This window comes from Lissotriton vulgaris, unplaced genomic scaffold, assembly GCF_964263255.1.
Source record: "Lissotriton vulgaris unplaced genomic scaffold, aLisVul1.2 SCAFFOLD_3144, whole genome shotgun sequence".
Lineage (NCBI taxonomy): Eukaryota > Metazoa > Chordata > Amphibia > Caudata > Salamandridae > Lissotriton > Lissotriton vulgaris.
In genome coordinates this window covers 55,923-83,122 of record NW_028246143.1, presented here as the reverse complement: position 1 = coordinate 83,122, position 27,200 = coordinate 55,923, and the positions used below count along the sequence as shown (strand labels likewise).

At 54.7% G+C, this 27,200-nt stretch overlaps 1 protein-coding gene across 1 annotated transcript in view; it reads left to right on the top strand.

Annotated features, from left to right (window-relative positions):
* LOC147666131 (exostosin-2) overlaps window positions 1-22,366 on the top strand; it is a gene marked incomplete at its 5' end in the record, with an annotated part of 199,490 nt that extends 177,124 nt beyond the window's left edge. Inside the window, one exon of the mRNA XM_086949279.1 lies at window positions 20,659-22,366. Within this exon, the coding sequence (XP_086805405.1) occupies window positions 20,659-20,797 (139 nt within the window). The remainder of the gene's footprint in view (window positions 1-20,658) is intronic.
* Between the last annotated feature and the right edge of the window lie 4,834 nt (window positions 22,367-27,200).

Sequence of the window (27,200 nt, the reverse complement as noted above, 5' to 3'; positions counted from 1 at the left end):
AGTTAAATGGCTTTAGTGCTGTTGAGCACAATAGGGGTTATGGGTCTGTGTTGAACGGTCTTTAAAGGCTGTGAAACAGGAAAATCGTCAAGCCTTGTGTTTACCACATCTATCTTTTCTACTATCTGACCTTCCCTCATCTTTACTATAAAGAAACGTTAGCAACGTATGAGGGAGTTGGGTTGAGTCTGGTCAAACTTCACTTCCTACATCCATTGATCTATTGATCGGTTGTCTTGCTTCGTTGAACGCTCTCCACTCCTTTGTTTGTCCGTCCCTTGCACCTCAAAGACGAGTCCGATGGGAGTGAATGCCTGCGCTGCTGGTCTTGGACCCTGCAATCTAAGCTGTTCTGCTTCAGAACAACATCCCTCGGATAGAGACTTGATGGCCCTGCCTGCTCCAGGACAACATCCCTAGGATAGAGGCTTGGTGGCCCTGCCTGCTCCAGAACAACATCCCTAGGATAGAGGCTTGATGGCCCTGCCTGCTCCAGGACAACATCCCTAGGATAGAGGCTTGGTGGCCCTGCCTGCTCCAGAACAACATCCCTAGGATAGAGGCTTGATGGCCCTGCCTGCTCCAGGACAACATCCCTAGGATAGAGGCTTGATGGCCCTGCCTGCTTCAGAACAACATCCCTGGGATAGAGGCTTGATGGCCCTGCCTGCTCCAGAACAACATCCCTGGGATAGAGGCTTGATGGCCCTGCCTGCTCCAGAACAACATCCCTCGGATAGAGGCTTGATGGCCCTGCCTGCTCCAGAACAACATCCCTAGGATAGAGGCCTGACGGCCCTGCCTGCTCCAGAACAACATCCCTAGGATAGAGGCTTGATGGCCCTGCCTGCTCCAGAACAACATCCCTAGGATAGAGGCTTGATGGCCCTGCCTGCTCCAGAACAACATCCCTGGGATAGAGGCTTGATGGCCCTGCCTGCTCCAGAACAACATCCCTCGGATAGAGGCTTGATGGCCCTGCCTGCTCCAGAACAACATCCCTAGGATAGAGGCCTGACGGCCCTGCCTGCTCCAGAACAACATCCCTAGGATAGAGGCTTGATGGCCCTGCCTGCTTCAGAACAACATCCCTAGGATAGAGACTTGATGGCCATGCCTGCTTCAGAACAACATCCCTAGGATAGAGGCCTGACGGCCCTGCCTGCTCCAGAACAACATCCCTAGGATAGAGGCTTGATGGCCCTGCCTGCTCCAGAACAACATCCCTCGGATAGAGGCTTGATGGCCCTGCCTGCTTCAGAACAACATCCCTCGGATAGAGGCTTGATGGCCATGCCTGCTCCAGGCCAACATCCCTCGGATAGAGGCTTGATGGCCCTGCCTGCTTCAGAACAACATCCCTCGGATAGAGACTTGATGGCCCTGCCTGCTCCAGAACAACATCCCTCGGATAGAGGCCTGATGGCCATGGCTGCTCCAGAACAACATCCCTAGGATAGAGGCTTGATGGCCCTGCCTGCTCCAGGACAACATCCCTCGGATAGAGGCTTGATGGCCATGGCTGCTCCAGGACAACATCCCTCGGATAGAGGCTTGATGGCCATGCCTGCTTCAGAACAACATCCCTAGGATAGAGGCTTGATGGCCCTGCCTGCTCCAGAACAACATCCCTCGGATAGAGGCTTGATGGCCCTGCCTGCTTCAGAACAACATCCCTAGGATAGAGGCTTGATGGCCCTGCCTGCTTCAGAACAACATCCCTAGGATAGAGGCTTGATGGCCCTGCCTGCTCCAGAACAACATCCCTCGGATAGAGGCTTGATGGCCATGGCTGCTTCAGAACAACATCCCTCGGATAGAGGCTTGATGGCCCTGCCTGCTTCAGAACAACATCCCTCGGATAGAGGCTTGATGGCCCTGCCTGCTCCAGAACAACATCCCTCGGATAGAGGCTTGATGGCCCTGCCTGCTTCAGAACAACATCCCTCGGATAGAGGCTTGATGGCCATGCCTGCTCCAGGCCAACATCCCTCGGATAGAGGCTTGATGGCCCTGCCTGCTTCAGAACAACATCCCTCGGATAGAGACTTGATGGCCCTGCCTGCTCCAGAACAACATCCCTCGGATAGAGGCCTGATGGCCATGCCTGCTCCAGAACAACATCCCTAGGATAGAGGCGTGATGGCCATGGCTGCTCCAGGACAACATCCCTCGGATAGAGGCTTGATGGCCCTGCCTGCTTCAGAACAACATCCCTCGGATAGAGGCTTGATGGCCCTGCCTGCTTCAGAACAACATCCCTCGGATAGAGGCTTGATGGCCCTGCCTGCTCCAGAACAACATCCCTCGGATAGAGGCTTGATGGCCCTGCCTGCTTCAGAACAACATCCCTCGGATAGAGGCTTGATGGCCATGCCTGCTCCAGGCCAACATCCCTCGGATAGAGGCTTGATGGCCCTGCCTGCTTCAGAACAACATCCCTCGGATAGAGACTTGATGGCCCTGCCTGCTCCAGAACAACATCCCTCGGATAGAGGCCTGATGGCCATGCCTGCTCCAGAACAACATCCCTAGGATAGAGGCTTGATGGCCATGGCTGCTCCAGGACAACATCCCTCGGATAGAGGCTTGATGGCCCTGCCTGCTTCAGAACAACATCCCTAGGATAGAGGCTTGATGGCCCTGCCTGCTTCAGAACAACATCCCTAGGATAGAGGCTTGATGGCCCTGCCTGCTCCAGAACAACATCCCTCGGATAGAGGCTTGATGGCCCTGCCTGCTTCAGAACAACATCCCTAGGATAGAGGCTTGATGGCCCTGCCTGCTTCAGAACAACATCCCTAGGATAGAGGCTTGATGGCCCTGCCTGCTCCAGAACAACATCCCTCGGATAGAGGCTTGATGGCCATGGCTGCTTCAGAACAACATCCCTAGGATAGAGGCTTGATGGCCCTGCCTGCTCCAGAACAACATCCCTCGGATAGAGGCTTGATGGCCCTGCCTGCTTCAGAACAACATCCCTCGGATAGAGGCTTGATGGCCATGCCTGCTCCAGGCCAACATCCCTCGGATAGAGGCTTGATGGCCCTGCCTGCTCCAGAACAACATCCCTCGGATAGAGACTTGATGGCCATGCCTGCTCCAGAACAACATCCCTCGGATAGAGGCTTGATGGCCCTGCCTGCTTCAGAACAACATCCCTAGGATAGAGGCTTGATGGCCCTGCCTGCTCCAGAACAACATCCCTCAGATAGAGGCTTGATGGCCATGGCTGCTCCAGAACAACATCCCTAGGATAGAGGCTTGATGGCCATGGCTGCTCCAGGACAACATCCCTCTGATAGAGGCTTGATGGCCCTGCCTGCTCCAGAACAACATCCCTCGGATAGAGCTTTGATGGCCCTGCCTGCTTCAGAACAACATCCCTCGGATAGAGGCTTGATGGCCATGCCTGCTCCAGGCCAACATCCCTCGGATAGAGGCTTGATGGCCCTGCCTGCTCCAGAACAACATCCCTAGGATAGAGACTTGATGGCCCTGCCTGCTCCAGAACAACATCCCTCGGATAGAGGCTTGATGGCCCTGCCTGCTTCAGAACAACATCCCTAGGATAGAGGCTTGATGGCCCTGCCTGCTCCAGAACAACATCCCTCGGATAGAGGCTTGATGGCCCTGCCTGCTTCAGAACAACATCCCTCGGATAGAGGCTTGATGGCCATGCCTGCTCCAGGCCAACATCCCTCGGATAGAGGCTTGATGGCCCTGCCTGCTCCAGAACAACATCCCTCGGATAGAGGCTTGATGGCCCTGCCTGCTTCAGAACAACATCCCTCGGATAGAGGCTTGATGGCCCTGCCTGCTTCAGAACAACATCCCTAGGATAGAGGCTTGATGGCCCTGACTGCTCCAGAACAACATCCCTCGGATAGAGGCTTGATGGCCCTGCCTGCTTCAGAACAACATCCCTCGGATAGAGGCTTGATGGCCCTGCCTGCTTCAGAACAACATCCCTAGGATAGAGGGTTGATGGCCCTGCCTGCTCCAGAACAACATCCCTCGGATAGAGGCTTGATGGCCCTGCCTGCTTCAGAACAACATCCCTCGGATAGAGGCTTGATGGCCATGCCTGCTCCAGGCCAACATCCCTCGGATAGAGGCTTGATGGCCCTGCCTGCTCCAGAACAACATCCCTCGGATAGAGGCTTGATGGCCCTGCCTGCTTCAGAACAACATCCCTCGGATAGAGGCTTGATGGCCCTGCCTGCTTCAGAACAACATCCCTAGGATAGAGGCTTGATGGCCCTGCCTGCTCCAGAACAACATCCCTGGGATAGAGGCTTGATGGCCCTGCCTGCTCCAGAACAACATCCCTCGGATAGAGGCTTGATGGCCCTGCCTGCTCCAGGCCAACATCCCTAGGATAGAGGCTTGATGGCCATGCCTGCTCCAGGCCAACATCCCTCGGATAGAGGCTTGATGGCCCTGCCTGCTTCAGAACAACATCCCTAGGATAGAGGCTTGATGGCCCTGCCTGCTCCAGAAAAACATCCCTGGGATAGAGGCTTGATGGCCCTGCCTGCTTCAGAACAACATCCCTAGGATAGAGGCTTGATGGCCCTGCCTGCTCCAGAACAACATCCCTGGGATAGAGGCTTGATGGCCCTGCCTGCTCTAGAACAACATCCCTAGGATAGAGGCTTGATGGCCCTGCCTGCTTCAGAACAACATCCCTCGGATAGAGGCTTGATGGCCCTGCCTGCTTCAGAACAACATCCCTAGGATAGAGGCTTGATGGCCCTGCCTGCTCCAGAACAACTTCCCTCGGATAGAGGCTTGATGGCCCTGCCTGCTCCAGGCCAACATCCCTCGGATAGAGGCTTGATGGCCCTGCCTGCTTCAGAACAACAACCCTCGGATAGAGGCTTGATGGCCCTGCCTGCTCCAGGCCAACATCCCTCGGATAGAGGCTTGATGGCCCTGCCTGCTTCAGAACAACATCCCTAGGATAGAGGCTTGATGGCCCTGCCTGCTCCAGAACAACATCCCTAGGATAGAGGCTTGATGGCCCTGCCTGCTTCAGAACAACATCCCTCGGATAGAGGCTTGATGGCCCTGCCTGCTCCAGAACAACATCCCTAGGATAGAGGCTTGATGGCCCTGCCTGCTTCAGAACAACATCCCTCGGATAGAGGCTTGATGGCCCTGCCTGCTCCAGGCCAACATCCCTAGGATAGAGGCTTGATGGCCCTGCCTGCTCCAGAACAACATCCCTAGGATAGAGGCTTGATGGCCCTGCCTGCTCCAGAACAACATCCCTAGGATATAGGCTTGATGGCCCTGCCTGCTCCAGGCCAACATCCCTAGGATAGAGGCTTGATGGCCCTGCCTGCTTCAGAACAACATCCCTAGGATAGAGGCTTGATGGCCCTGCCTGCTCTAGGCCAACACCCCTAGGATAGAGGTTTGATGGCCCTGCCTGCTCCAGGCCAACATCCCTAGGATAGAGGCTTGATGGCCCTGCCTGCTCCAGGCCAACATCCCTAGGATATACGCTTGATGGCCATGCCTGCTTCAGAACAACATCCCTAGGATAGAGGCTTGATGGCCCTGCCTGCTCTAGGCCAACATCCCTAGGATAGAGGCTTGATGGCCCTGCCTGCTCCAGGCCAACATCCCTAGGATAGAGGCTTGATGGCCATGCCTGCTTCAGAACAACATCCCTAGGATAGAGGCTTAATGGCCCTGCCTGCTCCAGGCCAACATCCCTCGGATAGAGGCTTGATGGCCCTGCCTGCTCCAGGCCAACATCCCTCGGATAGAGGCTTGATGGCCCTGCCTGCTCCAGAACAACATCCCTCGGATAGAGGCTTGATGGCCCTGCCTGCTCCAGGCCAACATCCCTCGGATAGAGGCTTGATGGCCCTGCCTGCTCCAGAACAACAACCCTCGGATAGAGGCTTGATGGCCCTGCCTACTTCAGAACAACATCCCTCGGATAGAGGCTTGATGGCCCTGCCTGCTTCAGAACAACAACCCTCGGATAGAGGCTTGATGGCCCTGCCTACTTCAGAACAACATCCCTAGGATAGAGGCTTGATGGCCCTGCCTGCTCCAGGCCAACATCCCTCGGATAGAGACTTGATGGCCCTGCCTGCTTCAGGCCTCGTGCTCTGGGCAGGTTTATCTCACATTCAAGTTTGTTCAGACCTATTCTTGTGCATCGACCTGAAGCTGAAAGGAATAGGGACGTTGTGTGGTGTTATAAAATAATTATTTTCCAACAGTTTTTCAACACTTTGCCAAATAATTGTTTGGAGTTTCAGGTAAAATACGTGCACAATTCAAAAATAGTTTGATTGTTGTATTTACCACAAGGGACAAGGAGCCAGGTGTTGTGCCAAACGTCATCTAAAAAAGCTAAAGTGCCCCAGTTTTCCGAATCCCCGCCCCTTTGACTTTATTTCTGTGACACTCCGAAGCCAGACTGCCTAAGCTGTCACACTGACACAGAAGAACAAACAATGCCCACTGGTACCTGGTGCGCGTGCACAGGCACTTCTTAGAGATGGAAAAGAAGGCTGCCCATCCAGAGTGCGTGACCCTTACCAACTCGGCATGCTTTGTGCTTCACCAGCCTTCTGCCTGTCACGAGATGCGCTCTAGTCTTCGGTGCCAACCTTCCTGGCTGGCACTTGGAGACATCTCCTTGATAGGAGAGCTCTGGAAATGCCTCACGTCAGTGAAATGAGCACTGACTGTTGTGAAATGTGAAGAAGCATGAGTGCCTTCACAGAGATGCATGCAGCCCACTAAAATGACATTGTTTCTCTGCTGCCTCAATACAGAGGTCATATTAACTCTCCAGAATATATTGGAAGTATATTCTGGTTTGTGTGAGATTCTTTGCTTGCTGATTAAAAAGTGATTCTCTTTGTGTTTCATGTGGCGCTCTATATATGTAAATTATTTGCTGGCTGTTTATGCTTAATTTGTTGAATATTTCAAACAAAAAAGGAGGGCTTTTAAATGGTCACTTGAACTTTTGTGATTTCATTATAGTTGGAGTGTGCTCACTTCCAAATGTGGAATTAATGTTCTTTCTCAGACTAACCCTTGACAAGACTGAATATATCCTGTGTCATTGCCAGTGCTAATCTAAATTTGGCCATACCCCGCTTGCTTAGCATCATTCAGTTGACTTCATAACAACAATTACCTTGAAAGTCAACTCTCTCCGCTTCTGGCGAGAGCCACAGCGCTCCGTGTCTTGTCCTATCGAGCACTCATTAAAATGGACAATGGCCTACTTCTTCTGAAGACCTTTTTAGGGCTCGCCTGCTGATGCGCTTCTGCGCATCGCTGGCGAAGCTCTATTACGGCTTATCCAGTGTTGATCCACCACTGGCGATTCCAGTGGCGATTTCTTCAAGTGCATGTGCTTTTTAGGTCATTGCGCAAGCGCAAGCCCTAAAAAGCGCGTGCACAATGCCACCAGCCGCCTGCCTGCCTGCCTCGCATTACCACATCAAAGGCAGCTTCTCAGCGTGCGCTCATCCCCTAATTATTCACGGCCGGCCGGCCGTACTTTCAGTTTCACGGCCACCGGCCGTGTCTCCTTTTATGCTAACTCCCTCTGTACCTCTCCTTGCATCCTCCTCTTTACTCTGCTATTATTTAATTGAAATGACTCACTGACTGACTTCTAACCATTTGTTTCACTTCGATAACGATCTGCAACCTTTATTAAACCTTCACTTTTCCGTTTTAAATTCTTGTCTCGTTTTCATTGTAAAGCATAATGTGCTTTTACCATTTACATTGTGGTTTGCATTGAAATGTGTTTGACAAGTTCCAGCTGAGGTGCAACACAAGCCTTAGTGCATTAACACCACATCCGGTCCATCAAAAGCGCTTTAAATTTGACATGAGCAGAAAAAGCGTTATCAGGGTCTCACCGCCGCTCTAGCGCCTCGACTCCCCCACACCTGGAGACGCTCTGCCTGCTTAGTTACTGCGGCACCCACCACACCGCTGCACCGAGGCACCCACCACACAGCTCCACCGAGGCACCCACCACACAGCTCCACCGAGGCACCCACCACACAGCTCCACCATGCCCCCACCACACAGCTCCACCGATGCACCCACCACACAGCTCCACCGAGGCACCCACCACACAGCTCCACCGAGGCACCCACCACACAGCTCTACCATGCCCCCACCACACAGCTCCACCGATGCACCCACCACCCAGCTCCACCGATGCAGCCACCACACAGCTCCACCGATGCAGCCACCACACAGCTCCACCGATGCAGCCACCACACAGCTCCACCACACAGCTCCACCGAGGCACCCACCACACAGCTCCACCGAGGCACCCACCACACAGCTCCACCGAGGCACCCACCACACAGCTCCACCGAGGCACCCACCACACAGCTCTACCATGCCCCCACCACACAGCTCCACCGATGCACCCACCACCCAGCTCCACCGATGCAGCCACCACACAGCTCCACCGATGCAGCCACCACACAGCTCCACCGATGCAGCCACCACACAGCTCCACCGATGCAGCCACCACACAGCTCCACCGATGCAGCCACCACACAGCTCCACCGATGCAGCCACCACACAGCTCCACCGACACAGCTCCACCGATGCACCCACCACCCAGCTCCACCGATGCACCCACCACACAGCTCCACCGACACAGCTCCACCGATGCACCCACCACCCAGCTCCACCGATGCACCCACCACACAGCTCCTCCAAGGCACCCACCACACAGCTCCACCGATGCTCCCACCACACAGCTCCACCGATGCACCGACCACACAGCTCCACCGATGCACCGACCACACAGCTCCACCGATGCACCCACCACACAGCTTCACCGAGGCACCCACCATACAGCTCCACCGAGGCACCCACCATACAGCTCCACCAAGGCACCCACCATACAGCTCCACCAAGGCACCCACCACACAGCTCCACAGATGCACCCACCACACAGCTCCTCCGAGGCACCCACCACACAGCTCCACTGATGCACCCACCACACAGCTCCACCGACACAGCTCCACCGATGCACCCACCACACAGCTCCACTGAGGCACCCACCACACAGCTCCACCGAGGCACCCACCACACAGCTCCACCGAGGCACCCACCACACAGCTCCACCGAGGCACCCACCACACAGCTCCACCGAGGCACCCACCACACACCTCCACCGAGGCACCCACCACACAGCTCTACCATGCCCCCACCACACAGCTCTACCATGCCCCCACCACACAGCTCCACCAATGCACCCACCACACAGCTCCACCGACACAGCTCCACCAATGCACTCACCACACAGCTCTACCGATGCAGCCACCACACAGCTCCACCGATGCAGCCACCACACAGCTCCACCTATGCAGCCACCACACAGCTCCACCGATGCACCCACCACACAGCTCCACCGACACAGCTCCACCGATGCACCCACCACCCAGCGCCACCGATGCACCCACCACACAGCTCCACCGACACGGCTCCACCGATGCACCCACCACCACCGATGCACCCACCACACAGCTCCACCGACACAGCTCCACCGATGCACCCACCACACAGCTCCACCGATGCACCCACCACACAGCTCCACCGACACAGCTCCACCGATGCACCCACCACACAGCTCCACTGAGGCACCCACCACACAGCTCCACCGAGGCACCCACCACACAGCTCCACCGAGGCACCCACCACACAGCCCTACCGAGGCACCCACCACACAGCTCCACCGATGCACCCAACACACAGCTCCACCGATGCAGCCACCACACAGCTCCACCGATGCAGCCACCACACAGCTCCACCGACACAGCTCCACCGACACAGCTCCACCGACACAGCTCCACCGATGCACCCACCACCCAGCTCCACCGATGCACCCACTACACAGCTCCACCGACACAGCACCACCAATGCACCCACCACACAGCTCAACAGATGCACCCACCACACAGCTCCACCGATGCAGCCACCACACAGCTCCACCGACACAGCTCCACTGATGCACACACCACACAGCTTCACCGACACAGCTCCACCGATGCACCCACCACACAGCTTCACCGAGGCACCCACCATACAGCTCCACCGAGGCACCCACCATACAGCTCCACCAAGGCACCCACCACACAGCTCCACAGATGCACCCACCACACAGCTCCTCCGAGGCACCCACCACACAGCTCCACTGATGCACCCACCACACAGCTCCACCGACACAGCTCCACCGAGGCACCCACCACACAGCTCCACCGAGGCACCCACCACACAGCTCCACCGAGGCACCCACCACACAGCTCCACCGAGGCACCCACCACACAGCTCCACCGAGGCACCCACCACACAGCTCCACCGAGGCACCCACCACACAGCTCCACCGAGGCACCCACCAAACAGCTCTACCATGCCCCCACCACACAGCTCTACCATGCCCCACCACACAGCTCTACCATGCCCCCACCACACAGCTCCACCAATGCACCCACCACACAGCTCCACCGACACAGCTCCACCGATGCACCCACCACCCAGCTCCACCGATGCACTCACCACACAGCTCTACCGATGCAGCCACCACACAGCTCCACCGATGCAGCCACCACACAGCTCCACCTATGCAGCCACCACACAGCTCCACCGATGCACCCACCACACAGCTCCACCGACACAGCTCCACCGATGCACCCACCACCCAGCGCCACCGATGCACCCACCACACAGCTCCACCGACACGGCTCCACCGATGCACCCACCACCACCGATGCACCCACCACACAGCTCCACCGACACAGCTCCACCGATGCACCCACCACACAGCTCCACCGATGCACCCACCACACAGCTCCACCGATGCACCCACCACACAGCTCCACCGACACAGCTCCACCGATGCATCCACCACACAGCTCCACTGAGGCACCCACCACACAGCTCCACCGAGGCACCCACCACACAGCTCCACCGAGGCACCCACCACACAGCTCCACCGAGGCACCCACCACACAGCCCTACCGAGGCACCCACCACACAGCTCCACCGATGCACCCACCACACAGCTCCACCGATGCACCCACCACACAGCTCCACCGATGCAGCCACCACACAGCTCCACCGACACAGCTCCACCGACACAGCTCCACCGACACAGCTCCACCGACACAGCTCCACCGATGCACCCACCACCCAGCTCCACCGATGCACCCACTACACAGCTCCACCGACACAGCTCCACCAATGCACCCACCACACAGCTCAACAGATGCACCCACCACACAGCTCCACCGATGCAGCCACCACACAGCTCCACCGACACAGCTCCACTGATGCACACACCCTCAACCCCTCACCCTCAACACCTCACTCACCCTCACGCTCACCCTCACGCTCACCCACCCTCACCCTCAACACCTCACCCTCACTCACCCTCCCTCACCCTCAACCCCTCACTCACCCTCACTCTCACTCATCCTCTATCACCCTCAACCCCTCACTCACCCTCAACCTCTCACCCTCACTCACCCTCAACCCCTCACCCTCACTCACCCTCAACCCCTCACCCTCACTCACCCTCAACCCCTCACCCTCACTCACCCTCAGCCCCTCACCCTCAACCCCTCACCCTCACCCTCACTCACCCTCAACCCCTCACCCTCACTCACCCTCACCCACCCTCACTCACCCTCAACACCTCACCCTCACCCTCACTCACCCTCACTCACCCTCACTCACCCTCAACCCCTCACCCTCACCCTCACCCTCACCCTCACTCACCCTCACTCACCCTCAACCCCTCACCCTCAACCACTCACCCTCACTCACCCTCACTCACCCTCACTCACCCTCACTCACCCTCAACCCCTCACCCTCACTCACCCTCAACCCCTCACCCTCAACACCTCACCCTCACTCACCCTCAAACTCAACATACATACATACATACCCTCACTCACCCTCACTCACCCTCAACCACTCACCCTCACTCACCCTCAACCCCTCACCCTCACTCACCCTCACTCACCCTCACTCACCCTTACCCTCACTCACCCGCACTCACCCTCACCCTCACTCACCCTCACTCACCCTCACCCTCACCCTCACTCACCCTCACTCACCCTCAACCACTCACCCTCACTCACCCTCACCCTCACTCACCCTCACCCTCACTCACCCTCAACCCCTCACCCTCACTCACCCTCAACCCCTCACCCTCACCCTCACTCACCCTCAACCCCTCACTCACCCTCACTCTCACTCATCCTCACTCACCCTCAACCCCTCACCCTCACTCACCCTCACCCACCCTCAACCCCTCACCCTAACTCACCCTCACCCTCACTCACCCTCAACCCCTCACCCTCACTCACCCTCAACCCCTCACCCTCACTCACCCTCACCCACCCTCACTCACCCTCACCCTCACTCACCCTCACTCACCCTCACCCTCACTCACCCTCAACCTCACTCACCCTCACCCTCACTCACCCTCACTCACCCTCACCCTCACTCACCCTCAACCTCACTCACCCTCACCCACCCTCAACCCCTCATCCTCACTCACCCTCACCCCCTCACCCTCACTCACCCTCACCCTCACTCAACCTCAACCCCTCACCCTCAATACCTCACCCTCACTCACCCTCACCCTCACCCAACCCCTCACCCTCAATACCTCACCCTCACTCACCCTCACTCACCCTCAACCCCTCACCCTCACTCACCCTCAACCCCTCACCCACACCATCACTCACCCTCACTCGCCCTCACTCGCCCTCACTCACCCTCACTCACCCTCCACCGATGCACCCACCACACAGCTCCACCGACACAGCTCCACCGATGCACCCACCACCCAGCGCCACCGATGCACCCACCACACAGCTCCACCGACACGGCTCCACCGATGCACCCACCACCACCGATGCACCCACCACACAGCTCCACCGACACAGCTCCACCGATGCACCCACCACACAGCTCCACCGATGCACCCACCACACAGCTCCACCGATGCACCCACCACACAGCTCCACCGACACAGCTCCACCGATGCATCCACCACACAGCTCCACTGAGGCACCCACCACACAGCTCCACCGAGGCACCCACCACACAGCTCCACCGAGGCACCCACCACACAGCTCCACCGAGGCACCCACCACACAGCCCTACCGAGGCACCCACCACACAGCTCCACCGATGCACCCACCACACAGCTCCACCGATGCACCCACCACACAGCTCCACCGATGCAGCCACCACACAGCTCCACCGACACAGCTCCACCGACACAGCTCCACCGACACAGCTCCACCGACACAGCTCCACCGATGCACCCACCACCCAGCTCCACCGATGCACCCACTACACAGCTCCACCGACACAGCTCCACCAATGCACCCACCACACAGCTCAACAGATGCACCCACCACACAGCTCCACCGATGCAGCCACCACACAGCTCCACCGACACAGCTCCACTGATGCACACACCCTCAACCCCTCACCCTCAACACCTCACTCACCCTCACGCTCACCCTCACGCTCACCCACCCTCACCCTCAACACCTCACCCTCACTCACCCTCCCTCACCCTCAACCCCTCACTCACCCTCACTCTCACTCATCCTCTATCACCCTCAACCCCTCACTCACCCTCAACCTCTCACCCTCACTCACCCTCAACCCCTCACCCTCACTCACCCTCAACCCCTCACCCTCACTCACCCTCAACCCCTCACCCTCACTCACCCTCAGCCCCTCACCCTCAACCCCTCACCCTCACCCTCACTCACCCTCAACCCCTCACCCTCACTCACCCTCACCCACCCTCACTCACCCTCAACACCTCACCCTCACTCACCCTCACTCACCCTCACTCACCCTCAACCCCTCACCCTCACCCTCACCCTCACCCTCACTCACCCTCACTCACCCTCAACCCCTCACCCTCAACCACTCACCCTCACTCACCCTCACTCACCCTCACTCACCCTCACTCACCCTCAACCCCTCACCCTCACTCACCCTCAACCCCTCACCCTCAACACCTCACCCTCACTCACCCTCAAACTCAACATACATACATACATACCCTCACTCACCCTCACTCACCCTCAACCACTCACCCTCACTCACCCTCAACCCCTCACTCACCCTCACTCACCCTCACTCACCCTCACTCACCCTCACTCACCCTTACCCTCACTCACCCGCACTCACCCTCACCCTCACTCACCCTCACTCACCCTCACCCTCACTCACCCTCACTCACCCTCACTCACCCTCAACCACTCACCCTCACTCACCCTCACCCTCACTCACCCTCACCCTCACTCACCCTCAACCCCTCACCCTCACTCACCCTCAACCCCTCACCCTCACCCTCACTCACCCTCAACCCCTCACTCACCCTCACTCTCACTCATCCTCACTCACCCTCAACCCCTCACCCTCACTCACCCTCACCCACCCTCAACCCCTCACCCTAACTCACCCTCACCCTCACTCACCCTCAACCCCTCACCCTCACTCACCCTCAACCCCTCACCCTCACTCACCCTCACCCACCCTCACTCACCCTCACCCTCACTCACCCTCACTCACCCTCACCCTCACTCACCCTCAACCTCACTCACCCTCACCCACCCTCAACCCCTCATCCTCACTCACCCTCACCCCCTCACCCTCACTCACCCTCACCCTCACTCAACCTCAACCCCTCACCCTCAATACCTCACCCTCACTCACCCTCACCCTCACCCAACCCCTCACCCTCAATACCTCACCCTCACTCACCCTCACTCACCCTCAACCCCTCACCCTCACTCACCCTCAACCCCTCACCCACACCATCACTCACCCTCACTCACCCTCACTCGCCCTCACTCGCCCTCACTCACCCTCACTCACCCTCACTCACCCTCACTCACCCTCACTCACCCTCACTCACCCTCACTCACCCTCAACCTCACTCACCCTCACCCAGCCTCAACCCCTCATCCTCACTCACCCTCACCCTCACTCACCCTCAACCCCTCACCCTCACTCACCCTCAACCCCTCACCCTCACTCACCCTCACCCTCACTCACCCTCAACCCCTCACCCTCAATCCCTCACCCTCAATCCCTCACCCTCACTCACCCTCACCCTCACTCACCCTCAACCCCTCACCCTCACTCACCCTCAACCCCCTCACCCTCACTCACCCTCAACCCCCTCACCCTCACTCACCCTCAACCCCTCACCCACACCATCACTCACCCTCACTCACCCTCACTCACCCTCACTCACCCTCACTCACCCTCACTCACCCTCACTCGCCCTCACTCGCCCTCACTCGCCCTCACTCGCCCTCACTCACCCTCACTCACCCTCACTCACCCTCACCCTCACTCACCCTCAACGCCTCACCCTCACTCACCCTCAACACCTCACCCTCACTCACCCTCAACACCTCACCCTCACTCTAACTCACCCTCACTCACCCTCAACACCTCCCTCACCCTCACTCACCCTCACCCACCCTCAACCCCTCACCCTAACTCACCCTCACCCTCACTCACCCTCAACCCCTCACCCTCACTCACCCTCAACCCCTCACCCTCACTCACCCTCAACCCCTCATCCTCACCCTCACTCACCCTCACTCACCCTCAACCCCTCATCCTCACCCTCACTCACCCTCACTCTCACTCACCCTCACTCTCACTCACCCTCACTCACCCTCACTCTCACTCACCCTCACTCACCCTCACTCACCCTCACCCTCACTCACCCTCAACCTCACTCACCCTCAACCTCACTCACCCTCACCCACCCTCAACCCCTCATCCTCACTCACCCTCACTCACCCTCAACCCCTCACCCTCACTCACCCTCAACCCCTCACCCTCACTCACCCTCAATCCCTCACCCTCACTCACCCTCAATCCCTCACCCTCACTCACCCTCAACCCCTCACCCTCACTCACCCTCAATCCCTCACCCTCAATCCCTCACCCTCAGTCACCCTCACCCTCACTCACCCTCACCCTCACTCACCCTCAACCCCTCACCCTCACTCACCCTCAACCCCCTCACCCTCACTCACCCTCAACCCCCTCACCCTCACTCACCCTCAACCCCTCACCCACACCATCACTCACCCTCACTCACCCTCACTCACCCTCACTCACCCTCACTCACCCTCACTCGCCCTCACTCGCCCTCACTCGCCCTCACTCACCCTCACTCACCCTCACTCACCCTCACCCTCACTCACCCTCAACCTCACTCACCCTCAACCTCACTCACCCTCAACCTCACTCACCCTCACTCACCCTCACTCGCCCTCACTCGCCCTCACTCGCCCTCCCTCACTCGCCCTCACTCGCCCTCCCTCACTCACCCTCACTCGCCCTCACTCGCCCTCACTCGCCCTCACTCGCCCTCACTCGCCCTCACTCGCCCTCACCCTCACTCACCCTCAACACCTCACCCTCACTCACCCTCAATGCCTCACCCTCACTCACCCTCAACACCTCACCCTCACTCACCCTCAACACCTCACCCTCACTCTAACTCACCCTCACTCACCCTCAACACCTCCCTCACCCTCACTCACCCTCACCCACCCTCAACCCCTCACCCTAACTCACCCTCACCCTCACTCACCCTCAACCCCTCACCCTCACTCACCCTCAACCCCTCACCCTCACTCACCCTCAACCCCTCATCCTCACCCTCACTCACCCTCAACCCCTCATCCTCACCCTCACTCACCCTCACTCACCCTCAACCCCTCATCCTCACCCTCACTCACACTCACCCTCACTCACCCTCACTCACCCTCACTCTCACTCACCCTCACTCACCCTCACTCACCCTCACCCTCACCCTCACCCTCACTCACCCTCAACCTCACTCACCCTCAACCTCACTCACCCTCACCCACCCTCAACCCCTCATCCTCACTCACTCTCACTCACCCTCACTCACCCTCAACCCCTCACCCTCACTCACCCTCAACCCCTCATCCTCACCCTCACTCACCCTCACTCACCCTCACTCACATTCACCCTCACCCTCACTCACCCTCACTCACCCTCACTCACATTCACCCTCACCCTCACTCACCCTCACTCACCCTCACCCTCACTCACCCTTACTCTCACTCACCCTCACCCTCCCTCACCCACCCTCACTCACCCTCACCCACCCTCAACCCCTCACCCTCACTCACCCTCAACCCCTCATCCTCACCCTCACTCACCCTCACTCACCCTCAACCCCTCATCCTCACCCTCACTCACCCTCACTCTCACTCACCCTCACTCACCCTCACTCACCCTCACTCTCACTCACCCTCACTCACCCTCACTCACCCTCACTCACCCTCACCCTCACTCACCCTCACCCACCCTCACCCTCAACCTCACTCACCCTCAACCTCACTCACCCTCACCCACCCTCAACCCCTCATCCTCACTCACTCTCACTCACCCTCACTCACCCTCAACCCCTCACCCTCACTCACCCTCAACCCCTCACCCTCACTCACCCTCAACCCCTCACCCTCACCCTCACTCACCCTCACTCACCCTCACCTTCACTCACCCTCACTCTCACTCACCCTCACCCTCACCCTCCCTCACCCTCACCCACCCTCACTCACCCTCACCCACCCTCAACCCCTCATCCTCACTCACCCTCATCCTCACTCACCCTCACCCCCTCACCCTCACTCACCCTCAACACCTCACCCTCACTCACCCTCACCCTCACTCACCCTCACTCCCTCACCCTCACTCATCCTCACTCACAACCCCTCACCCTCACTCACCCTCAACCCCTCACCCTCACCCTCACTCACCCTCACTCACCCTCACTCACCCTCACTCACCCTCTCTCACCCTCTCTCACCCTCAACACCTCACCCTCACTCACCCTCAACCCCTCACCCACCCTCACCCTCTCTCACCCTCAACACCTCACCCTCACTCACCCTCACTCACTCTCAACCCCTCACCCACCCTCACCCTCACTCACCCTCAACCCCTCACCCTCACTCACCCTCAACCCCTCACCCTCCCTCACCCTCAACCCCTCACCCTCCCTCACCCTCAACCCCTCACTCACCCTCACTCTCACTCACTCTCACTCACTCTCACTCACCCTCACTCACCCTCAACCCCTCAGCCTCACCCTCACTCACCCTCAACACCTCACCCTCACTCACCCTCACTCACTCTCAACCCCTCACCCACCCTCACCCTCACCCTCACTCACCCTCAACACCTCACCCTCACTCACCCTCAACCCCTCACCCTCCCTCACCCTCAACCCCTCACCCTCCACCCCTCACCCTCCCTCACCCTCAACCCCTCACCCTCAACCCCTCCCCCTCGACCCCTCCCCCTCAACCCCTCACCCTCACTCAGCCTCACTCACCCTCAACACCTCACCCTCACTCACCCTCAACACCTCACCCTCACTCACCCTCAACACCTCACCCACCCTCACAACACATATTGTGTTACAATAGGTGTCACATTTGCAAAAGATAAAACTATTGGCATTGTAAATAACAAAGCTATTAATTCGCTATTTTCAAAACAAGCACATAAATAAAAAATGTGTCCTATACAATACCAATAGCTCAAACTTTCCTAATGCAAGACCTATTGCATTGCTGTGCTTCTCTCCCCTGCTGCACTCTCCTGCTCTCTAGAGATGTGGCCTAACGACAAGAGCTGTCATCTAAGTCACGTAAATACAAAATATGTTGCATTCCAAATGCTATAGGTGTCACATTCGCAAAAGTTATAACTATTGGCATTGTAAATGACAAAGCCATCAATTTAGCAATTTTAAAAACCAACAAATAAATAACATATGTCATTTACAATACCAATAACTCCAACTTTTCTAATGCGAGACCTATTGCATTTCCAATGCTTGTTAATAGTCAGTGACTTCTTTGTCAGCTCACGACTAGATTGTGGAAACTCCATTCGGACAGATACCAACTAGTCCACCTTGGCACTACTCAGTGCCCTCGTGAACTTTGCTGCCAAACGTATGCCAGGCACATTGAAACGTGTCCATATCATTTCAGTCTGTTGTAAGCTAGGCTGACTCCCGGCTTAAGCAGGATTAAATGTAAGTTTGGCTGTATTGCCTACATAGCCATTCACTTGCAAAAACAAGCTTACCACTCATCGTCTTTCAAAATCCCGAGTGGAAGTAGGACCCTGAGGAGCAGAGAGGATTCCAGGCACCAATCAGGGAATTTCAGATTGCACCAGGTCGCTGCACAATCCTACTTCAGGGCAGCTTTTCACCACGCCCCGCCCCCTTCTGCTCCACCCTTCCTGTTCCTCTCTGCTGCCTGTCCCTTTCACCTTCCTGCCCTCAGATCTTGCTTCTCAATCTTCTCCCAGCCTAAATGTGTCCCACGCTTATTCTTCTTTTCAATAATTTGCTGTCTCTCCCGCCTACTCTTTTCCCTCTCTCCTTCCATACTCTGTCAGTTTTGGTATTTTATGTAGTCTCCACCTTTCGATATTCTGCTCTCTGTAGTTCTTAGTATCCAGCGTTTTCCTGTTCTCTGTAAAGAGAATGTTTTTTCTCTTTTGTAGAGTGCAGCGACACCCACCTGTGTAGAGTGGCACTATAGATAAATGTGCAATAAATGTATCCATAGGTCCATGCTTGGCCCTGCCTTGGCTCTGGAATTCGCCTCTCACGCTGTAAGAGAGTCTGCTGCTGCTGCTGCTGACAAGAAAGCCGAAATGTGAAATATTTTTATATCCAAGAAGATCTCGGTTAAGATACTGGCGAATTAGGAACAGCCACTGTTGCTGATGCAGCCCCCCCCCCCCACTTGCCCCTACCCCCCCCTCTCCCACCAGTGCTAACACCACACGCACAGTGTACAGCCAGGTCTGCTGCTCAGGGCACATACTAGTCTGGATTGCTTTGTACGGATGGCCGTCTGGCTCAGCACTCAGAAGTGGCTGCAAGGTGTCATGATTTCTGCTGTGCCTTCCAATTAATAAAATTAATGAAGAGTTAATTAACAAGATTCTGTGACTTTGAAGCCTGTTGCTGGAGCTAGCTCTGATCTCTTGCCCCGTCATAGCCCGGGGCGGTCTTCACCTGTTCATCGCACTCCAGAGGGTGTCGCGCTCAGCCGCCCTCATCCTCCAGCTCACGCCTTTTTAAAACTATTCACAAATGAAATTCCACTGTTAATGTCCAACTTGGCGCTAGATGGTGATCTGCTTTGAATAGCCTTATTTGGTGCTACCAGTGTCTTGTTGGAGGTATTAGGGGAGGCCTGAGCTGACTTTACCCCCTAAATAGACTTGTGTGTTGCCTGAAATATGGGTTTAATTCAGAGGATGGGGGGGGGGGGGTGGAGAAAGGCTGTCTGTGGAAGCTATGCACCCTGCTGAGATCCACACCGCATCCATGTGCTGCGCTGGCCGCATGCCCACATCATGACCCCAGCAACTATGCAATGATTCTCACTCTAAGCCTCCTGTGCTTTGTTTGAATTGTGTAACTGGAGTGACGTTACCATTGGGACAGTGATATTCGTCTGAGTAAAGTTCAAAGTTAATGGTTGTTTTCTTCTCCCGCAGGTCCGAGTGCATCAACAAATTTGCTTCCGTCTTCGGCACCATGCCTCTGAAGGTTGTGGAACACCGGGCCGACCCGGTGCTCTACAAGGACGACTTCCCCGAAAAGCTCAAGAGTTTCCCAAACATCGGCAGCTTGTGAGCTCTCCCGGGGTTCCAGAGTTGACCTGTTTTTTGGGGTTTGCATTTGACTTTGAAGAGAGTCAAGGAGATTCTTCCTGGACCCATTCATGCTCTTGACTGATTCATAGTGACTTCCTACCTGCAATCTCAGTCTGCAGGACATGAACTCAACGGCCTCTTTACTGTGGGATCCGGCCCGCGCTCTTCCTCCTTGTCCAGTAAGAGATTGTGACCTCTTTTCAGTATCTCGGCAAGACATGGATCCAGTGGACCCCTTCACCACGGGATCCTGTCTGTGCTCCTGCACCCGGTCCAGTAAGTGATCAAGAACTCTGAAACCTCTCTGCAAGACATGGATCCAATGTCTCCTTCACCACAGGATCCGGTCTGTGCTCCTGCACACTGTCCAGTAAGTGATCTAGAACTCTGAAACCTCTCTGCAAGACATGGATCCAATGGACCCCTTGACCACGGGATCCTATCTGTGCTCCTGCACCCGGTCCAGTGAGTGATCTAGAACGCTGCAAGCTCTCTGCAAGACATGGACCCAATGTCTCCTTCACCACGGGATCTGGTCTGTGAGCATTCTAATTCTGTACAGTAAGACATTGTGACCGCTCTACAGTCTCACTTCGACATGGACCACAGGGCCGGAAGCATGGACATCTCCCGTAGCATGTTCCTCAAGTGCGAGCTTTGCAAACACAGGTTTTTCCGGCAGTGCTGGACACCATATGTGGGATGCCTTGCAAGTCATCCCTGTGCTATTTGTGGTGTGAGCTTATCCAGTACACATCTTCATTTGCTCCAATGACACCTCTGAGATCCAATGGGCACTGGAATATCACATCATGAACGTCCGACCCACGCTCTGTTTTTAGTTTTGGGATAATCACTGTCGGCATGGCTCAGAATATGCCCTCTGGCATAGTGCCACTTTTGTTCTTAGATCATGAAGTCTCTTGAATTGCCCCAGTACCCAATTGGGAGCGATGTCGTAACCTGATGGCATGTGCCAGATGAAGCCAGAATGTGCAAATATATGTTTTCTCGGTTGGACAGAATTTTTTTTTTAGCAAATCATGTGAACTTTGTGCTCCTGATGTAAGGTTCTTATTAAAATGTGTTATGATTTAGTATATCTAGTGCCAGCCCAAGGCGGGCGCCTTCTACACCATTAGCATAGAGAAAGTGAGACCCCCCCTTTGCTGTTACAAATACTGAGAAGATTCCAGTTCAGCAAAGAAGGTCTGTTCACCGACCACTTTACTCGTAAATACGCTTCCACAAGGTATCTGTGTGGTGGTGGTGGTGTGTGCTCCTTAGATGGTTACCCCGCACCGGCTCCCCTACATAGGTCCCTTGTGGAAGTGTGTGCTCCTGAACCAGGTACAGGGGTACCCTCCCCTACTGGAAGTGCATGCCTTTGAGAGTGGTACCCCACCCCAGCTCTAGGGGAAGGGTGCGCTCTTGAGACTGGCACCCCTCCCCAACTCTAGGGGAAGTGCATGCCTTTGAGAGTAGCTCCACTACATAGATGCCTAGTGAGAGTGCGTGCTCTCTAGACGGGTACCCTGCCCCAAGCCTGTGCTAATGAAACCACTCCTGGAAGGTTCCTTTGTTTTAGAATGCCTCCTCTTTACCCACAGTTGCTCGGTAGGTTAAAGCATCCGTGTTGCCCTGAGCATGCCTATGGTCTGGGTGCTTTGGCCTGCCCTGCGTTGGTGTGAACGTGTCTTTTCACTTATCGTGGACTTGGTTCACCTTTCCAGAGCCGGTCTTTCTTTTATTTAATGTCATACCTTCAGTTACTGGCCAGCTATAGAGACGCGCTTATCTTGTCCCTAATCAGGTGCAGTCATCTACCGGTGGCTCTTAAAATGGACGAATGCAGCACACGTCTTGCGTGGCTAAATTGTCATCTACAGACTACCTTTGCGTTCCACTTCAGAGTGTGATCTTGGGCACATCAGTTCATCTGCACGCCTCGGCTCACTTCTTTACCAACGTTAGGAGTTGGCAGGCTGATGCCCAGTATTAAGCCCTGGGCAGTGGTTTCCTGCGTGGAAAGTGCTTATATGATCGGTGCCAAGCATATGTCCGTCCACTGCACTGGACGTAAACAAAAGTCCATGTACATTTCCGCTGGTATAGTTTGGCCAGTGGCCCAGGTTTTATATGTAAATGTTTAAATTAAATTGATCTACTCGTTTATACATTATGGATGGTCATTAGCATGTTGATATATATATATATATATATATATATATATATTTTTTTTTGGTGTGTCTCGTTTTCGTAGACATTCCCTGACATGTATCTCGGTTATTTTGTAAACTACTGATAAATTAAGTGAGTCATTAAGTTAGTCTCTTGTAAATCGCATTACAAAAGGTGCTTTCTTCACCATCACCACCACCCGGTTCTGGATCTTTTCGGGAGATTTCCCTCCATAATCAAGGCATTAGCTGCGGCCATGTGCAATTTACACTTGAAAACAAAGCCTGTTTTGTCCCCAAAATACAGCATGATGAATTAACAAATTTTTAGTCTCAACTGGGCAAAAGGGTTCGAATGTCTTCTCCAGGATCCCTCCATGTTTTTTACACTGTTTCATAAAATAATTATTGCGTTCAAAAAGACTTTGCATACATCAATGCATGTTAAAAAGAATAACAACAAAGTGGAATGATAAAACGCAATTCAAATAAATGCACATTTAGGGAGCGCCCTCCTGATGGTGGTCGTCTGTCCTTTAAGCATCCTTAACTGTTCTACATCTGTTTCTGACCCTCCTCGCCGGCTGCTGCTCCTGCTGGCACTGTAACTTGTGTTTATAATGCTGGCACTTCCAATGATGATCTGAAAGTGCTACTAAATAAAATGACAGCCTTTGAAGCTACCTTTGAGAAGAAATGTCCACGTGTTTCTTTGTAAATCAATGTCTTGAAATTATTGGGTTGTTTGGTGTCTGAACATATTTCAATATTTATATTTCTTTTAAATATGCATTGTGTTGTGGAGTGTGTGTCATTCTGATAGTTACTGTATCAGCTGTTCTTTTTTGGTCTTGCATTAACCTTTTAATTTTTCAAGCATTATATATATATTTGACCTAGTTAGCTATAGGGAATTTCAGTTAGCTCTCTTCGTCCATTGCTCCCTGTCCTTGTCCCTGCCCTGAAATCCTCGAGTCGCATCAATCCTGTGTATCTGCCCCTAGAATCTGCAAAGCTTACTCCTCCAGGGTACCCTACCCGGAGTCCTGTAGTCTCCTCTTGTCCTCTGGCCCTATAATCCTCAAACCCACCCCTCCTGAGTGTCCACCTCTAGAATCCTCAAAGCTCACCCCTCCTGAGTGTCCACCTCTAGAATCCTCAAAGCTCACCCCTCCTGAGTGTCCACCTCTAGAATCCTCAAAGCTCTCATCTCCTGAGTGTCCACCTCTAGAATCCTCAAAGCTCACCCCTCCTGAGTGTCCACCTCTAGAATACTCACAGCTCACTCCTCCTGAGTATACGCCCCTAGAATCCGCAAAGCTCACCCCTCCTGAGTGTCCACCTCTAGAATCCTCAAAGCTCACCCCTCCTGAGTTTCCACCTCTAGAATCCTCAAAGCTCACCCCTCCTGAGTTTCCACCTCTAGAATCCTCAAAGCTCGCCCCTCCTGAGTGTCCACCTCTAGAATCCTCAAAGCTCACTCCTCCTGAGTTTCCACCTCTAGAATACTCAAAGCTCACCCCTCCTGAGTGTCCACCTCTAGAATCCTCAAAGCTCACCCCTCCTGAGTTTCCACCTCTAGAATCCTCAAAGCTCACTCCTCCTGAGTGTCCACCTCTAGAATCCTCAAACCCACCCCTCATGAGTATCCGCCCCTGGAATCCACAAAGCTCGGCCCTCCTGAGTGTCCACCTCTAGAATCCTCAAACCCACCCCTCCTGAGTGTCCACCTCCTAGAATCCTCAAAGCTCACCCCTCCTGAGTGTCCACCTCTAGAATACTCACAGCTCACTCCTCCTGAGTGTACGCCCCTAGAATCCGCAAAGCTCACCCCTCCTGAGTGTCCACCTCTAGAATCCTCAAAGCTCACCCCTCCTGAGTTTCCACCTCTAGAATCCTCAAAGCTCTCATCTCCTGAGTGTCCACCTCTAGAATCCTCAAAGCTCACCCCTCCTGAGTGTCCACCTCTAGAATACTCACAGCTCACTCCTCCTGAGTATACGCCCCTCCAGTCCTCAAAGCTCACCCCTCCTGAGTATACGCCCTAGAATCCGCAAAGCTCGCCCCTCCTGCGTATCTACTCCTAGATTCCCCAAGCTTACATCTCCTGAGTATACGCCCCTTGAATCGTCAAGCTTACCTTGCCAATCCTCATAGCTCTCACCCCTCCTGAGTGTCCACCTCTAGAATCCTCAAAGCTTACCCCCACCCGAGTGTCCACCTCTACAATCCTCAAAGCTCTCATCTCCTGAGTGTCCACCTCTAGAATCCTCAAATCTCACATCTCCTGAGTGTCCACCTCTAGAATCCTCAAATCTCTCATCTCCTGAGTTGTCCACCTCTAGAATCCTCAAAGCTCTCATCTCCTGAGTATTCATCTCTAGAATCCTCAAAGCTCGGCCCTCCTGCGTATCTACTCCTAGATTCCCCAAAGCTTACCCCTTCTGAGTATCCGCCCCTGGAATCCTCAAAGCTCACCCCTCCTGAGAGCTGCCCCTAGAATCCTCAGGCTCAACCTCCCCGGGGCCCTCAACATGTCCCCGTCCGGAATTCTCAAGCTCACCACTCTTGGGTACCCTACCCAGAGTCCGTGCCCCCCCCCCCCTTCCTGTGTCCCCGGCACACATGTTCCTAATCGAGGCGGCCTCTTATCCCTCTCTGTTTTCTCAGCAGTTCAAAAGGACGGCTCAGCCCCGTCCGTGCTGCCAGCTCCAATTAATGTGAGGTTTCTGCGGCCCTTTGGGCGCCTTTCATCCCGCGACTGAAGGGCAGCGCAGCCCAGGGACACGAGGGGGGTGGGGGGCTAATAAAAGTTGTTTTTGATAGATGAGTTGATTATTCAACGTCATCGCGCTGCCTGGGATGTCCGCCTCTTGTGACCCTGCAGTGAGACTGCAAGGTGTCCCTTGTGTGGTGTGAGGAGCTCGGGCGAAACTACAAGTACCAGAATTCAAGTAAATCAAGAACACCCCACTGTAATCTACCCCCCTCCCCCCGCCGGGGACACCTCGAGGTCTGTTTGCTGAGCACCTTCGTGTCACTTGGGAGCCCAAACATTTTCAAGTGAGAGTGATACATTAGCCTAAAATTAGGGTCTGCGGATAATTACGGGCAGGTAGAACTTAAAATTGAGAAAAACTACCAGGTGACTTGATTTTCGCCCGTGGTCGGTTTGGGGGCGGTGCGACCGCGCACACTGTGAACAATGATTATCGACTGGGAGTGTTAAAAACCCGCAAAAAGTCTGAAACATGTGGTTATTAAGGGTGCAGAAAATTAGCATAGCTATTTTCGTTTAATTACGCTTTTTTTGCTGAAAAAAAGATAAATACAAATATGTCATTTTGCACTATATTTTAGCGCAAAGTGCATCCTCACCTACATTTTTGGTGAGAGTATGCATTTAGCAAAAGCACTAGGAACAGTAGATACTCACGTTCTGTTATTTGCATGTACATTGTTTCCGCAAATCCAGTGTTTCACAGTAAATCTTTACCGTAAGTGGCGGGAAATTATGACAGATGGCTTCATGGCTTAATTTCGCGTGCCGAGCGCAATGTGGGTGTCTCTGAGTGTCACCCGCGTAATTTGGATTTCGCCCAGGCGTAGTCGTTACTCGCAAACTTTCCTAATTACATTTGTACCGATATTAAAGGCACCCAAAAAGTTTAGAATAAGGGTGCACTTTTGCTCGAGCACCCCCATTCATCATGTTCAGGCAGTTGTAGGGATACCATTTATTTTCCACATGGAAAAATAAAAAAATGGTAAACCGTACAAATGAACATTTACGTAAATCTAAGTCCTCCTTGCGAACAATCAACATGCATGGAGTTAGGGAAACCCTTCTATTTTCTTAGTTTTTAGCCATAGTCCTCTGGGTTTTTGTGACTCAAAAGACCTGGGAAATTTAGAAAAATCTCAGACGAGTCTGGTGTTCTGCAAATTTTTGCCATCCGTTTGTCTTTGTCTCTGCTCTCTCTTTCCCTGCCGCCACCCTGCAGCTTACAGACATTGCTTAAAACGAATGCAAAGTGTTTGCCCTAGTATTCTGGAACTACGGATAAAAAGAGGGAAGTCTGTTTGAAATGCAAAGAAATGTACCTTTAAAAAACATACCTCAATGTTAGCATTCAGCTGTTCCATTGGAGAGCCAGTGATAAAATATGGCGAAATTGTATTACGTGGTAAATAATATATATT